An 18516-nucleotide genomic window follows, 5' to 3' on the forward strand; every position below is an offset into this window, starting at 1 on the left:
GAGGAAATCGACGCACCTGGACAGTAGTTTGACAATTCTTATATGTCCAATTCTAGAGTGTCCACACCATGTTTTGAATCTGATTGACGTCTGACACCTTTTTGTCCTGTTCTGATGCTGCAATCACTTATTCACCTTGGTCAGCATCAGGATATTCTCAACTTTCTTACTGTTTATGTCTTTGTTGCGCAACATAAGAAACCTGTCCTAAAGTTATCCTTAAAAGAGAGTTTTGTTTTTTTTCTCTGAGTGGACAGTGCATGACATACAGTAGAAGATAAAATGGCATTCACTCTTTGCTGCTCTTTTTTCCTTCTTTCTTTTTTTTTCTTGGTATTGACCTGTTTCTTGTTCTTCATCTGCTTCATGGCTTCTGTACAGTTGTTATTTCACCCCCCCCCCCCCCCCCCCCCCCCCCACCTTTTTTTTTCTCCTAAGATGAGCATTCGGGATAATCTCCTGGTACACAAAACATGCTGGGACTGGGCCTCATGCAGACTCGGTCTGCCCATATTGAGAATTACAGAGGTGCTTGGCAAGGCGCACACACGTTGAGAAACTCAGATCTTTATCCAAGTTCGTGCAATTGTTGGCTGAGCTCAACCTGTCAGCGATACTCTGGAGATCAGCTGCCAATGGAAATTTGATGTATGTGAAATCTGCAGCACTGTTTAGCGCAGCCCATATTTGCAGGATTGGGCTGATTTGTTGGACTGCCTCCAAGGATTTTGCTGATGCATTGTGCAAAGGGGATTGTATTTGTTTTCCCTCTGTCCAACAACATGGAGGATTCTTGCTGACAGATCTGGAGCTTTGGATTGATATGTCCATTGTCCCAAGGGATTGTTTGCATTTTCAAGGGGGTGTGTGCTTTTTATAGTTTTGGACTGTATTATGACTTGATTAAAAGATTAACTTCTTCATGTATCACATAGGTTATTTAAAGCAGTGCAGTAGCTCGCTTTCATGCAGATATCTCAGCTCGGGTTTCGGGTTTGTTTGTTTCTATTGAGGAGGAAAAAACTCTATTACCCAAAGAAAATCAAACCCGAACGGTTCGTGAATCATTCCCATCTGTCAAGTAACATTGCTTGTATTTATATTTGTTTGATCATCAATCCATTTTCTGTTGGCCATTATCAATATGAAGGATACTACATTTTCACTTCTTGTTTTGGAATCCAAAACTGATACCGAGCTGATTTTCTCCCATTGAAACTCATTAGTTTAAAGCCTAATTTGATAGGTTTGCCAACATTTTTTTCATCTCTCCAGGCCATTCTGAGTATGCAGTTAAAACCACATTTTGTTGGATAATAAACTGAAATACCTCACAAAGCAGTTATTGCTGCTTTTTGCAGACTTACAAATAACATATTTTTCTCATGGCTTTTAATTGCATGTCCAATTTGAAGAAATATTTTAACAATGTCTAAAGTTTTCTAATTTGGACAATTCAACATTTTATCATTTTATTGTGACTGTGAACATATCATGTTGCGTGTGGTTCCCACTTAAATGTTAGACTATACATTTTAAAGACTTTGTAAATTTACAAGTGCACAGTTCAATATATTCAAGCACCATTTTTAGTCTAGAAGATGTTTTGATTTGATCGATGATGTTTCCCTAGGACTGTCTGAGAATGTTTCTGTCTGGATAGTGGCTGAAGAACACCAGGCTTTTTGTACTTTGTCTCTCAAACAAAGAGGAACAGGAATCAATAGGAAGAACCTGTCTTTGCTCTCCTTGGACAGACAGATTGTGGCTTATTTAACTTTCGTATTTACTAGAGACTGTCGCTCAGAGGCCAGTCTGCTCCATGTCTGCTTCCTTTGCCCCCGCTATAAGAAATGACTCTGTTGCAGCCATGGTAGCTGGAGGCTCCTGATGACGGAGAGGAGAGTAAACAATCTTGCCTCGCAATTATTTCTCCTTGAAGTTTGTCTAGTGAGGTTTTGGTGGGGTGTGTTTACGTAGCCAAAATGTGCTGGGTGTCAGACACAGACCCACATCACCTCTGTTGATGTGCAATTTCCCTGCTGCTGAATGATCAAGTCTGCTGCTGCTTATCAGCCCAGGAAAGAACCACGCAAATACAATGAAGAAAAAGCCTCAGACTCTGCAGGGAAGCACCCCAGACATCACCACATGGGAAAGCAATAAATGCCACCGGTGTAGGAGAAGGCAGGATGATTTGGGGGTTTTTGATTGGTGTCACCATTCCCTGCTATGAGGGACAGTGAATAATTGGCCAGGTGGAGAGGGAAGGTGGGCCGAAGTGGTAAGCTGCTGTCGTCATTACCCTGTGACTGTTTGTTGGCTGCAGCATGGATACGAGGACAAAACAGGGTGGATCCCATGAGAGGAAAAGTTTTTCTGGAACTTTGTACCCCGCAGGGAGGAAAACTCGCCTCTCGAGTTTGAACAAACGGGAAACTTCAAGTAAGCAATGTTAGATAAGATAAGAAGAATCTCTCTTTGGCATTATATGTGTAATATAATGAAATTACAGGTGTGCATCAATGATACAGTGTGCAAACACTGAACACGGAGACACTTTATAGAATGATCATGAGCAGGATTGCAGTGAGGAGTGAAATTATGAGTAAAAGCATTCAAAACTGCATTATATGCTACACAAACTCTCACACAGTCACAAATCTCACCTTGAAGCATCATTTATAGTCCATACGGAAAGGATACGCATTGATGGCTACGTGTTGATGTGAACCACCTCCGCAGAGCCTCGGCAGCACCTGACATGCACCTCCAACAATTTCAGAATGTGCCTTAAAGTGTCAGCGAACACAAGACATACACAGACCACAAAGGCTGCGATTCGTCTGCTTCACTACATCATGTTACATGTAAAAAAAAAATTCCATGTGTGATTGAGATGATGTCTTAGTGAATGTGAACTTTACTAGAGAAGAGCTGTTAAACTCATCCTACTTTATTGATCTCCTTGGGGAAATTCCTTATTTTCCACATTGACCAATCAGACTATTTCTAGGATGCAGAGGTGCAGCCACTCCCTAGTTAATGGAGGTCACATGTAAGGGGCTGTATTCATCCACTGGGAGCAACTTGTGGATCAGTGTTTCTGCTCAACACCTCAATTCAGGGTTGTGGGGATTCACACAGTCAATTTACCAGAACCTGGTAAATGCATCATTTACTGTGAAAGGCATCGAAACACACAGCTGTTAAGAACCTGGCTATGTAATCAGAACAATGAACCTGAAAACTTGAACAAGCCAATCAAGAGATGCTTAGAGATCAACAACAAAAGATGTAGCTGTGAAACTCCTTGACAGTGTACCGTACTTCCTGGCATGGTTCAAAATGCTGCCATAAACTGAACAATGGACAAACATTGAGACTGACAGTGAGTGACAATAAACTGGACGTCAAATCATTGCTTTATTCAAGTCCAACTCCCTGTAGGGAAAGAGCGGGTGGGTAAAGATTTTCCCACACTAATAATTACGCATACTGCCCGACAAGGCACGTGTCACCCCTTGTTTGAAATCCAGAGCAACGGCTTTACTTTTCACATGTAAGCATTTCAGGTGAGTTCTTTGTGTGTGGTGGTGCTGCTGGGTATTGATTGCATAGGCCTGCCAGGCCGAATTATTTCTCTTTTGTCCGCACGAGCAGAAAACCAATGATCATGAACCGCCCAGGGTTGTCGACCATTCACATGTGTATTGTTGGAAAGGAAAGTGCTTTGAACGTCTGACGTAGACGTTGTACTCATCCTCAGACCTTCCTTTTGCACAGAGATCCCAGATTGAGCAGTGAACTGGGATTGGGGCCGTGAAGTAAGCACACCGCTGTGGAGACTTGACCTAAAAACAGCAAGGGATGAGGGGCAGATGCAGGCATTTCCCAGCAACATGCTGAGAGAGCAATTTAACATTTGCAGGAGTGAACCCTAACTTCTCCTCAGAAATTCACAAACACTAGCTTTCCTGAATTACTTTGCCTGCATAGAGTTCTGTACTGTCCAGAACAATTTATCATATTTGTAATTGTGAATTTTGCGATTTTATTCTCCCACTATAACGATAGTTATTTTAAAATCTGGTGATGCAGTCTCTCAGTTGGTTGATTTGCTTCAGTTTGAGCTTCTGCTGTGAAGCCTCTGCTGATTTCGCTGAGCCCTTTTCCCTTCCAGCTGCCACCTGCTTAGATCTGCTTTTATGTACTGTGGGGGGATTAAGCTGCTCCCTGATGGTTCTTTATTAATGGTGTAGAGGGCCCGTATCCAAACTAGGATCTGGATGTGAAAACATTTTGGTTATCTTGTGGTGTAGTGGTTAAAGCTGCCAACATAAAGGGGATGTGCTGGTTTGAATCTGATGGGCAAAGGTGACTGTTCTCTATGTGTTGAGGCATTTCTGTGTTAGCCCTGTGAAAAACAGGTGATCTTTCCAGACCATGGCCTCTCTTGAGCTCCATACTAGCTCAGTATCTGTGGTTGGCTCCAGGCCTCCCAACCTCGTCTGGATAAAACCTTCAGGAAGATGAATTTGATATATGGCTGAAGGTGGAGTTGGAGTCTCCAAGACCTGGACTACCTGACATCCTGAAGAAATTCAGTGATTGAGTTTTACAGATATTTTAAATGTATCTATTGTACAAATATTTTTGCAGACTTGATCCCCATTTACACGACAACCTATCGAGTGAAAATCAATCATTTTTGCATTTTTATTTCATTACAGCATATTTTATGCTTTCAATTTGCTCTGGTATATAGATTTTCAAGAAAAATATGAATAGCTTCCATCATTATATATAATCTTATTATATATAATAGTTTCATCGTTGGCCATGTTCCAATGCTCAAATGTTTTCTTTTCAGAAAACACTCCTCTGCAAACCAGCTTACAAAGACTGCAATTTGTGAAAGTATATCCCCATTCAGGAAATTATTCCACACAAAACATCAACTGATCACACAGCCCAAGGTTAAGTTTGGATGATATGACCTTATTCCTTCTTCCACACAGCCGAGCACACACACAGCTGCACCTGAGTCGTCCCTTCTTCTCAAGGTAGAGTATTGAAACATGTTTTTTCCTATCTTTACTCAGCACATGGAGCCCAGCCGGAACTTCTCATCTTCAATGAGCTCTGTGCCCTGAAGGATGAGCCAGGCCCCTGCAAGGCCATCAAGGACAGGTTCTTCTTCAACGTCAACACCGGACACTGTCAGCTGTTTGAATACGGAGGCTGCGGGGGCAACGAAAACAATTTCGAGACCCTGGAAGAGTGTGAGGAAATGTGTGTTGTCTCAGGTGAGTGGGACACTATAGCTGCCTATAGCTTCCTTGAAATTGACTTTGATTTGACAGCATACTCCTCAAAATGAATATGAAAAAGCTGATGTTTCTTAGTCATAATACACAAGACACTGATTTGTGATAGCCTAGCATTGTTATGTTGTTGTTAGCAAAGTGATTAGGCTTGTTTTCAAGGACTGTTGTTCCTTATTAGACTTTATTGCTACCTTGGGCATAAAATCCTATTACAAACTCATTTTGTCAGTGTGCAGCGAACGTGGAACATTGCCAGCACATTAATTCTGCACAGTTTTGCTGAAGGCATTTGGTCAATGAGAGAAAGGGGAACTTTGCAGAAATATGGTATTGTATTATTTATGAGTTCTGAAGTGATGATGAAGTTAAGTTGAACGAATCAATCATGAGTAAGATCTTGAACTTGATGAGAACGGATTTATTTCAAGCTGCTATTTTGCATGTTATTACTGATTTTGCATACTTTGCCTGTCTGTAGAGGGAGAAAATGTAACGCCTCATCTGTACAGGTTCAACTAACCCTACATATTCAGCTGTATTTAACTTTTAATAATTTTTTCAGAGGATTTATTATCGTGGAAAACAAGCACAATTTAAATAATTTAAATTTGTTCTTAGAAAAATCCCATCAAATCACAATGCTCATATTATAGGCACCACTTGCAGTTTCAAACTTTCATTTGCCAGTTTTTCACCACAAAATATGAATTCAGTTGACCATTGCTCCAATTGCTCCGTTTGACTGATTCATCTTTCTGTTTAGCCTGATGCGGCGCCATTTTCTCTTCAACGCCTTACCTGTGTGTACACTGCAGATGCTTTTAAGTTTTGTTTTGTTTTTGTAATATTTTTTAAATAAATGGCACACTTTTGTGCTTACATTAAAAGTGTGCCATTTGCAGTTTTGGGACATACATGATTAAATATTTATTAATCTATTTTTAAGATATTAAAAAATATGTGATACCACTTTGAATCAAGTGGGCTGTGTGATGCAACATGAATCTTTAGGGCTCAGGCCCCACTTGTTGGGAATTACTGGTGTAAATGACCAGTCAAAATTTTGCAAAAGTTTGCATTTTTCACTTGAAACCATTGTGTAAATGGCGCCTCTCGCTAATTTCTTTGGCTGCTTAAATACTTCTTTTGGTAGACATTGGGCGCTTCCCATAGGAGCTATAGTTTAGTAGACGCTCAGACTTTGTTATCCAGCAATCACACTCTGGCCTTTGTCAGATTTGTTCATTTCCTCATGCATGACCACTTTTCTGCTTCACCTTTAAGGACAAAATGTTCTCCAGGTCTGTGTCTGCAGGGAAGCTCTAACTTCATAAAGTGCATGGAAACTTTTACAGAGCTGCAGTTCATTTCTGACACCCCTAAAGCACAAAGTACACATATTACATTGCAATTGGGACTCACAGTGTGTCTTTAAGTTGCAATGAACAGTTAGGAGTTGCTGTTATACACCTGGGCAGTCAGTTTTTCAGTTTAAAAAAAACAATAAGATATTTCAACATGTTCTCTTTCCTGGAGTGGAAAATTTCACTCATCTGTTCTCTTTGCTGTAGCACTCATCATTTTCTTGTACATTTTAACAAGTCGAAGCATGTCATCTGGCAGCTGTTTCTACAGCCGCATGGCGTGACTGAGCGTAATGGATACGCACACAAATGCAAAAAAAATAAAAAAAGCTCACAAGTCTAAATCCTGGATTACACGCAATATTGAAATTGGAATATTACAACACCTGAAGATGATTGGATGTTAAAGGTCAACTTGAATGTGTGGGTGTGAGAAACAGAAACATGGGCTGATTGAAAAGGTGTGACGTAACGGCTTCACTGATATCTACTGAATCTTCTTTCATCGATTGCTTTTAAAAACATGACGATACCTGCTGAGAACACTTAGCTTTTGTAGAGGTGGAGTGTCACAAATAAATCAATCCCCTTTGACATTCGAATCAGGCATTCAAATGACTTTGTCCAAATTGTTACAGAGACCAAAAACCTATTTATCCATTTTTTTCTTTTTCACGGTTTTTATTTATCAAGATACAGACATAAAATGCAGACACATTTTTTTTCTTCCCTTATAACATTTTCTGAACTTAAATAAACACCACCCTCCTCTGAATAGGGTCCTCTTTTACAATTTAGATGTATCATCAATTTGTAAATAAAATTACGTACATGTGAGGTCAAATTTCAAGTACCTTAGTACTTGACACATTTGGGCAGCAACCAATGCTGGTCATATCACTATACAATCATAACATAATACCAAGTAAATATAAAATCAAAATAAATAAATGAAGCAAAACAAATAGGTTTAGCCCCCACCACAAACACCCAGAATTCTTTTGAAAAAATAGACCTTAAATGGTGCATTCTAATGCATTGTGGACAACTTGACACTAATTGTCCAGTTGGTATTGAATGAACCAAACACCAAATAATATGATATGGAAGAAACATACTTATTTAAAAGTACAATTTTTTAAAGGTTTCAAAAAACAAAAACTGTCATTTATTTTTAAAAGATAACTGGTATATCTGTACAACTTTTATCCCATAGCTGAAAGGCAGAGGAATTTACTTTTAGTGCTAAGTTACGGTATGTGAAAACAATTGAAGGTAACCTGAGAACAGAAAAGGAACAACTCGTTCTGTGTAACCGTGTCTGCCATTCACGCAGGATAACAATGTACTTTAAATGACAAAAACGCGTCCAATTTGCATTAAATATACCCCGAAACAACACAAGTAGCTGGCATTCTGGAATAGAGCAAGCATGTGTTTGGTATCAACCCATTTCCCAGTGTTTTCTTTATGTTATTTGAAGCCATGGGGATGATCACGCAGCAGAGAAATGAGGACATTGGTGTGTATCCTGCAGGCTTGGCAGCGTACATTAAATACTTCAGTTTATATCGAGCCCAACACACCTTTGCTGTCTTGTTTTGATGAAAAAGGGAATGTTAAATAAAACTGTTTGGACAAAAATGGGAAGATGAGAAGAGGATAAAACTGCCTCTCTGTGTCCTCTCTCTTTAGTTCCAAACTTACTTTATTGTAATCATATAGAACATGACACTACATAAAACATAGTTGTAAAACAAATATATTTGTATTGTGGCTTTCAAAACTCTCTATTCAGGACTACTTTTATTTAATAATGATAAAAAAAAACAAAAACATGATACAGCATAGTATAGCAGAGAATAGTTATTGCTCTTATCTAAATTGAATCACACTTTCAGTTCGGGTGGCGACTGAGTGTCAAAACTATAATAAAAAATAGGAAACTATGTGAGCCGAGATTCATTTTAATCCTACATACAGCATGTTTATGTGAGTTGAAAAGTGAAGAAATGCAAGAGAGTCTGCATCAACAAAGATTATTTTTCTAATTAACTATGGAATAATTTCGTTTGTGGCGACACACAACTTATTATTACTTTCTTTTAACTCTCTTTTAGATTTATGGTATAGATCAGCTTTAAAATGATTCTAGCCAACATGCAAAATGATGACAATGCCTCCATCTTGAAGTAGGGCATCACTCATGGAAACATGACGTATTGGACCTTCAAAGAAACAACAGTAGAAAAGAAGTTACAACTTTTATCAAACTAAAACTAAGTGAAGCAACTCTGAGCCTCTATCTATCTATCTATCTATCTATCTATCTATCTATCTATCTATCTATCTATCTATCTATCTATCTATCTATCTATCTATCTATCTATCTATCTATCTATCTATCTATCTATCTATCTATCTATCTATCTATCTATCTATCTATCTATCGATATATAGATATATAGATATATATAGATATATATATATATCTATATATACTCAAACCAGCTGAATCTAAGGCCACCCATCTCTTCATCCTTATTCTCTCTTGGTCCCTTGGAATTTCCTTCTTGGTCTTTGACGTTGGCACTATTGAGGAGAGTGTTCACCATCAGGTACTTATTCTTATTATTAGGTTAGCCTCGTGTTTGCATGTGGATGATTAGCACCCCTATATTAATTCAGTCATTATAACAAGCAAAAAGATTGCCACCATAGTACCGCTGACAGCGGACCACATATAAGTAAACAATGATGGATTTTCCGTCTCTGAGAAATGGGCCTTGAGGATCTACACAGCATTTTGGTTTGAAACATTGACTATAAACATTTTTTTTTTAAGTTGTTTACACAGAAAAAGAAAGAGGATTCCTGCAGGGGAGTTTAAAGCGCACTAAAAAGTCATTTTTGGAGAGATTCATTGCTTCTTATGCAAACAGCACAAAGCAGCACACTGCAACGATGTGTGGTTGTGTACCATTAGTATTCCACGTGAAAGTGACACAAACAAATGTAAGACTGACTGCCTGAAACGACTGAAGCCATTAATGAGGAAATGAAAAAGCCTTGAGCTCCACAGCAGTGCAATTAATGTCACATTGATCCAGTCCCGCAAATTAAATCTCAATACATCTATAAATTAATTTGAAACTGAGCCGTATCAACAGCAGCTTTCATTTTAAGTCATCAACAGCTTGCATGAGTATTGCCGTCTGGCCTATGAGTGTTGTAAAATGAAGTTCAATCAACACTGCTATTTTTAAAATATTTTTAACCACAAGTTCAGATTTGAGTTTGTCGCTGACATGGCTTGCATTCACCCTCAAGGAGAGAAGAAGAAATAAGAGTGATATAAAATGTTTTCCAATGTGTTTTCTTTTTTCATGAGCATGAGAAAGAAAAATAGTTAATAAAAATTGTGCACACTGTTAACAACTCCTATTTGAGAGATGTGTTTAAAAACACTGCATGAGTTACTATCTTAGCATTACTATCTTAGCATTTACGTTTAAAAATGAAAAGAAAACTTTTGCTGTGCTTTGGGTGGCCTTTTATGCGACAACGGTGCTCAGAGGCACTGAAAATGCAACTTTCTGGTTGTCGTTTCCAAATGAAATGTTATCTTTAACAAGGGCTTTTAAAGAAGGCACTTTAAATAAAATAAACTAAAAAAAAAAATAAAATAAAATGAGCAAAACTGCTCAGAAACGAGATAAAATGGTTAAAATAACTCATGTCCTCAGTGCCTGTGGCCATCAGACTGTAACTCCTCCCTGTAAATAAGTGTTTGCTGGGATTTGGCTAATTGCATCCTTTCTGTGCTCAACGTCGTCCACTAAGCCTTGTGCATGTTAATATTCAAAATTGCATGTTTGAATTTTATCCTGTCATATAAAGAAAGTTGAATATGAAATATGTATTCTGTGTGGAGCAATGCTATTTTACTCCATTCTACATCATGCTATAATGTCACAATTGCATGAAAAATGCTGGAAAAGAATGAAACCTCTAAATCGAGGTACAAAAATATCTTGAAAATGTAATGAAATATTTACCATCCTTAATAGTAATTGAAACTTGGCACGTGCAACATAAGACACAGTTTTAGTACATGCTTGTAAAACCTTAGAAGGTGCATTAGCCTCAGTTTCAAGGTTCAATGTGTTTTGTAGCTTCGGGTAAATTTGATTTGGTGGAAAATCACAAAGTTTGATACACATTGAATCCTCTGTTTTAGGGCTGGTGATAATAACCGGAATAGGAAGACAAGAAGCTGAAGCTGGACTTGTCCGACATTTGAAAATGTCATTGCATTTCCAGCTAAAATAAAGTCCATTGCAACGGCTGCCCTTTTCTTTTCCCGCAGCAGGACTGTAATCATTAAATCAGTCACATTTTAACTCCTGCACACTTGGTTGGATTCATTCCACCTCTTGATGTTTCTTACATGTGATTGGGACAGTCATGGACAGCTTCAGAAAGAAAGAAAAAGTTCCTGTAAAGGTCGCAAACCGTGGCTGAAAATATTGTGGCTTACAGTCCAGCTTTTTTCACAACATATTTTCAGACTTTTTACCAAAGCCCCAATAAGTCGCAATGGCTGTGTCCAAAAAGACGTGCAACATCCCTTCGTCCCTTCTATAGAAGAGGTCGGAGACATATAAAGGGTTCCTTTGTGCCAAAGGGCACTTTTTTGTCCTTTCCTCTGGGTTTTTATGAACACAGAAAAGTAAGAAATTGCACCCCCCCCCCAAAACCAAACCAAACAGCACAAACAACATTATATGGATGAAAGGGTGCAGAGAACATTTCCTCCAAGAAAAATGGTTTTCTGTCTCCTAAATAACAAGGGTATATATTACTAAATTGCTTTTCCAATTGTGTTGTGCAGCAACTGAATTATGTTCAGAGGAGTTTGTTTTTTCCCCACTGTGGTTGAGTCACATGAAGAAGGTCGAGATGAGCTTTGTCTGTGAACCCTGGTCCCCTCATATCGAGGTCTGTGATTAGGTTTAGACAACTGAAACAAATGACTGCAATCAATTTTTACTTGTTTAATTTTACACCTGTGTATACCTCAAATACTTTGAGTAATGTTCACATGACAAAGTGATTTTAATTTAACTAACTTTGTCCTTGTTTTGGTATGAATGGGACGTGTTTCAATGTGGTTTTAAATTGCAAAACGTAATTACTAGAATTGCTGGATGGATAATATAGAGAGCTGTGTTTTGTAGTTTGACCTCATGTGTGTGTGTGTGTGTGTGTGTGTGTGTGTGTGTTTACATGAACACTAATCAAATTTGTGTTCAGGTTTATATGCGACATGAATATCATCCTATCCAGTCTGTGGACCAATCCCACAATGCTTTGCATTGGCTGTTTATGACTTTATCTCAGTTCCAGCTTCCTTTCTGATTGTGTCCGTGTTAACGTAGCTAAAGCCTTATTACCACACAACTTCTGTAAATACATGAACACATTTCCAGATGAATATCTTTTGTCATAGTGAAAAGCTTGTGAGTTTGAATCTTGGTCAGGCTTTTCTGTTTGCATGTACTCCTTGTGCAGATTTACTCTGGGTGCTATGGTTTCCTCCCACCATCTAAAAACATGCATCTGAGGTTTATCTATGAGTTTGAGATGCCTATAAATGTGTGACTTTTTGTCTTCCTGAAATAGCCCCATCAACCTCTCTATCAAGCTTGTCAAATTAAATGTCCTGAAGAAACTACGTTCCTCAACTATCACACAGCTCAGTAGTTCAGTAATATTTTGTCCAGAATCAGCAATACTGTCCGTCGATCCATCTTAGTCATGATGACAGCGTAGTTTATATCAGCAGGTCATCAATCAAAGACTTAGTTCTGACAACTGGTGATGAAAAATGTTGTAAGTAGACTTTTTATTGCAGCCATGAATCAGATTGAGAGACATTGTGACATTGACTGAGCCATTCATGGCAAGTACACGGACGATCGTACGGACAGGCAAGTCTAGATTGCTATTACGGTGACTCTCAACTCTTAAAATGACTAAGTCCCAGGAGAATATGGACTGGGAGTCGTGACACTCTGGAAGCAAACGTTGTTATTGTCTACTGCAACCTTTCAGAAATGTGACGTTTTCCTACGCTTCCACCCTGTGACCTGGATTGCTGTGATTAATAAATTGGGGCTTGTAGGCGTCCGTCCATCAGGAGCTACAATGCAAGATAAAACTCGAGAAACAAGAGATCCATTAACTCCATTGATATTTTCTAATTAAACTGGTTTTAAACTGTCACTCAGGCGGATTTTCAGGTTGTTCTTTTTGTGAGAGAAAATTGAAAGTTTGTGTGTGGTACGGTTCGGGGAAAGATTGTTAATTAAGTGAGGCCGGCTTTATTTCTTTTCAGCCTTTCAGAGAGAAATTGTTTTTGGCTTTATCAGTATTTGTTTAAATTTTATGTAATTCATCTTTAATCAGCTGATCTCGGGGCTTAATTGGCAGATCGCGTCTGAAGATGATTCTTAATGATGATAATTAGTCGCAGCTCTGCTCCTTTTGTCTGACTCAGTCGTCTGTTATCTCTGGAAGTACTTCAGCTCTTTCCAGTTCATGACAGAGTCAGACTTTTTCCTGCTAACTTCTTTTTTTTCCCTCCTCCCCTCGGAGCTCAGCTGGCAAACGCCGACCTTTAACACTGCTGACTTTAGCCCGCAGACTACATTTATGTATCATCTAAAAATAACATCATGACTGGGAAATCAGAAAATAAGAAAAAAAAAGAATATTGAGGTCAGTGTCTGTCCGTGTGGATTTCCGTGCAACTGTCGCCATCCAGTGGTCCTGTGGCATTTTTACCCCCTCCCCCCTCGCATAATTTATTAAGCTTCAATTCTTCGGTTGTGTATTATCTTCCCTCACATGGGAGGTTGTTTTTTTTTTTTTTTTTACCAAAATGGTGTCAGCAGTTTTACAGGCAGAAAAATAAAAATTTCTTTTTTTTTTAAGTCTACAGAGAGAAAACAAGCTGAGGAAGTAGAAGTTGGGGAGATAAAGGAGTGATGGGTAGATCCAAAGTGTTGTCGATGCAGGCTTTCAGTAGATCTACTCCCTTTTTTCATTGCGTCGCGGATGACAAACGCACACCCGACGTCTGGAAACAGAACACAGACGCTGGGTTTTTCATGCTCGACGCGTGTGAGCCCTTTAAATCTTTTATGGCTGCCTTGAACATTGAGGTCTGCTTCGCTGAAATATTGAGGTTCTCTTTGGAAAACGGCCAGAAATAACTCAGACGACGGACTCTATAATAGAAAACAAAGGCGATAATTCTCCCGAAAACACAGATCACCTCGTCCACCTTCGCAGCATTAATAGGGAATTGTGTTTGTGAATTATTCATGAATCATGGCTGTAGAGAGAACGCGGGCCTCCCCTTTTGACACGTCTCCTTGCTTATACCTCTAAGTCAAAGTCACCTCTTAAAATGTATTTAGATGTTACAATGATAGCATTTTAATCGTTGTCACCCTTCAGTGGCGTGTGGTTATTCAAAGGCTGAACAGATAGAGCAAATAAGGGGGAGGGTGTCTCTTATATAGATATACACTGCAAGCCAGGTCCGTGGATGTCGGGCCGCAATGGGTTTCGACAGGGAGAGGCGTTTTGTTTAAAAAGCCGGAGAGCTCAGCTGAATCCTAATTTACAAGCGTGATCGATTTCTGTGTGTTTTTGTCCTGGTACCCAGTGAATCACACCTTCAAGTCACCCCGTCGCAGTGTTTATGGAAACCCATGATGCCTGTCTCATTTGTCTTTTTGCGGGCAAGCACAGGAGTGTGTTCTCCAGAAAGTTTACCTGATACTTTAACGTCGAACGTCCGCTTAACTCGACTCTGCAACAAAGTTTAAACAGCGTTAGTCAAACAATGAAGACTCTGAACAGATTTGTGAAATCCGATTATGTTTCATTCTATTCTCAGGGTCGCAGACAGTTTGCTGGTACTTTCAGTGGTGATCCGGCTTGAAGTACATGTTGCAAGTTAGAAAAAAGGAGTGGACCATCCATCCATCCATCCTGGATGTGTCTTAACATTTTAGTGTCTTAATATTTTACTGCTCCAGTTGAGAATAAAGATTGCCAAACAAGAAGTTGCCGTTCAATGTTAAAAAATGAAAAACAAAATTGTCTAAATTTGTTGGTTTCCAGGTTACTGGAATGTCCTGGAAGTCAGGTATGAGGGCAGACTGCTTGTGTTTGCTGGGCTGTATATTCAAGAAGTTTTGGAGCTTTTCTGAACTTGAAACTGCTTGGACATATTTAGAGCAGTGAGGTTGCTGATATATCAAGAGTGCAACAGAACTGGCAGAAGTCGTCAAACTGGTGTGCATCGGACTTTTGATTCATGAGTGTGCAACGTGATGTGGTCTGTGGAAGAGAATATACTGCTCAAGTTGTCTTTTTTTTTTTTTGACTACAGGTAACCACATAGGGCAGTGAATCTCAAACTTTTTAAAATGTCTACCACCAGATAACATGTTCTCGAAGTACACTTGTTAATATTCTTATAAATAAATATGATTTCAAATATGGATTCCATGCTTTATGTATTCTTCATGTAATAACCAATAATCTAATCATTTTGGCCTTTTTTAAATGTAGTAAAGCCAATAATGTAATAACTTTCCAATAGTGTCGTGAAATATTTGAGTGAATATTATATTTATATTTTGCCTAGAATTGAAGAAGTTATTACTCTATTGAAGTAGCGCTTCAACATTCTTTGAAAACATAATAACAGTAGTCAATGCGGTATTAAAAAAAAAAGGGCCGTTGTTGGAAACAAAAGATTGTTTTAAATGTTCCGTTTTCCCATCAAAATTGGCATTGTGTGTGACATAGTCTTCATATTGAACCATTGAGGATACAGAGTACGCAGGACTCTCGCTCAATAATACTTTTAATGTAAGTATGATATTGGCTTTTATTACATTTATTACAAATGGCCTAAAGTATTAGATTATTGGTTGCGAGATAGTTGTAGATAGATTTCATCAAAAGGGGGCGATCATGTACCTAGGGTGATTCATTTACCATAAATGTAGAACTTTGAGGGTCTGATACAGTCAAAAACTAAAATAGAATTAATATTACACCCCGAGTTGACCAGTGTGAAAAGACTGACAGAAAGACATTCGAGAAGTTATAGCAATAAATTTGGTTTCTTGCTTGAGAGGTTGTTCATCACTGTCACATGTAGTGTAGTTTGTGCAAACTCTGTCAGTCGGACGACGCTCTGATTATATTTAAAGCATGAAAAATGGCCCTTCCAAAGCGCCTTGAGCAAAAAGTTGCAGTAAAGCTGTCGTTAAAGAATGTAATCAAAACACAAATCATGAAACGTCAGAGGAATGCTTTGAAATCCCATGGGGTAGGGAGGTGTGGCAGAGCCGAGTTGCAGGGGAGAGCTTGAGGAGGCAACTGAGGAGAGGGCAACAAACGCAATTTGTATTTGGAGGATTACTTGTACGTCAAACAGGTAATTGTCAAAACAGATGGTAAAATGTACACAAAAAAAAAAAAGAAATTGGTGAAACATCAAGCATCAAACATATTGGTTGCGAGATAGTTGTAGATGGATTTCATCACAAGGGGGCGATCATGTACCTCGGGTGATTCATTTACCATAAATGTAGAACTTTGAGGGTCTGATACAGTCAAAAAGTAAAATAGAATTAATATCAAACATATTGGTTGCGAGATAGTTGTAAATAGATTTCATCACAAGGGGGCGATCATGTACCTCGGGTGATTCATTTACCATAAATGTAATCAACCTCGTTTTTTTCCAATGACGAGGTTGAAAGTTTGAGTCCCCATATCTGCCCTCTCTATGTTTCAAGTGTCCTTGGGCAAGACACTGAAGACGAATGGGCCCACTTCGCATTGCAGATGTCACCATTGGTGAGTGTGTGCACGACTGGCTGAAAGTCACAGGTCGGGGAAAGCAAACAATAAATTATGTTGCATATGCAATACTAATTTATCACCTGTCTCTTTTATTTGCATCTGATGTCCCAGACTTCCACTCAACATGCTCTCTGTGTTTACGGCTGTTATTGTAGAGGAAAAAGACCAAGCAAGGACAATTGTGTGAGAAATGTACCATATCTCTAAGCGGTATGTAAAGTACTGGATGTGGCCACAAGTTGATGTTAACTGAATTAGTTGGGTTTGCATATAGAATTAGTTTGGTTTCAGGTTGTACATCCAACAACCATCTAACTGACAATCTTTTCCAAAACAAACAAACTTTCTTCTTCAAGCAAACCCAGCAGCATCCACGATTCTAGCGTAAATATCGAACTGTCTAATCTCAGCACAACTTTGAGGGTAATCCATGGATGGTAAATCCAGTGCACTTTGATTCAATACATAACAAGTTCATCTTTAGTGCATAATATACTTCAAATGAAAGACTGACTGGATTGTGATGAATTATGTCTCAAGGCGCTGTGCAGTCCGGCTCTGCATGTCAACACATTTGGCCAAAGGGAATGAAGCCTGTGACCTCAAACAACCATATTTTTGCTGGTCATGTGACTTATATTAGAAAGTAACTTATACATCAAAATATACCTATACATACCACCTGAGACTACTAGATGTCAATGTATGACAACAGAATGGTGAAAACCTCCATTATTACTGTGTTGTACTGAAAATGTACATGAACTGCTCCAATAAACAAAAAGGTACAATTCAGAATTCAAACTTAAAGTGAAAAAAGATGAGACACTTTTGAAACAATTGCAGGAATAAAAATGTTGACAATGTTTTTGAGGCTATTTTTTCACTATGTAAATGGAAAAACACACTTCTTTAAGCTAATGTTCAACACTTGAACATTAGCTTCACAGTTTATTTCTTATGTCTTACATACAACATCTTCTTGTATATAACATTTTTTGGTCTCAGGAACACATTTTCTGCCAAATGCAAATAATACAATTCAGACTTATCGTCTCAAAAGTACGCTAACATGCAAATGGATTACTCACATTTGATGGCAATTAAAGAACCGAAGAAAGAGTACTGTGAATTCAAAGAACTGATGTCAGAGCACAAAGACACTGACATAATCTTTGTATGTATTTATCGCAGAATTCAAGATAGTTTTCAATTCATTTTGCTCATCCCTACCGCACTACTTGGCACTTGCACAGCCTTATGAAACAGTTATGAAAAAGTGCAGGCCTCTATCGACTGTGTTCATACCGAACATTCATCCACTTTGTACATCCTTTTGGCATTTCTCTCAAATTCAGCGTGGCATGTTTATTATTTTTGGAATCCTCGAGCTCTCCACTAGAATATGAAATAACCTTGTGTGAGATCGATCACAGCATGTGTTTGTGGCTTACTTGCGGGTTGGAGAGGTTTAAGATGTTTACTTATTTCTACTGCTCCCGCGAGCTTCTGAATTTATCCGCGCAATAAAGTGGACCGTTGGTGTCCTTTAGGAGGCAAAAGGGGGTAATCTTTTCTACTTTGCCCACTCCAAACATTTAAATAATATGAGAAGAACCTGGCATATTGTGTGATAAATAAACCATGGCCTGCCTGAGGATCGTCTCATGGGCTCCGTGTAAGAAGTGGTGATCAGCACAGTCCCGGCTTGTCCGTCCACTCTTCGTGAGGTCATAGTTTATCGGCTGTTTTGTTACTGCTTCTTCTCATCGACATTAGTTTCTAATCTTTTTCTTTTAAGAAATGCTGACGGCCACATTGATAGCGTCTTCCTCCTACAATTAACTTAAGGTGAGCTAAGG

At 38.7% G+C, this 18516-nt stretch overlaps 1 protein-coding gene across 2 annotated transcripts in view; it reads left to right on the forward strand.

Moving 5' to 3' along the window:
• Positions 1–18516, forward strand: part of tfpia (tissue factor pathway inhibitor a) — a 49654-nt gene that overhangs the window by 21809 nt on the left and 9329 nt on the right. For both annotated transcript variants that reach the window (XR_013936654.1, XM_080497928.1), the window contains exon 2: positions 5106–5309. Coding sequence is in view for 1 of the 2 variants with exons in the window: in XM_080497928.1 (XP_080354054.1) it covers positions 5106–5309 (204 nt within the window). In the remaining variant the exon portion in view is untranslated. The remainder of the gene's footprint in view (positions 1–5105; positions 5310–18516) is intronic.

This window comes from Blennius ocellaris (genome assembly GCF_963422515.1).
Source record: "Blennius ocellaris genome assembly, chromosome: 6".
NCBI classification, from domain to species: domain Eukaryota; kingdom Metazoa; phylum Chordata; class Actinopteri; order Blenniiformes; family Blenniidae; genus Blennius; species Blennius ocellaris.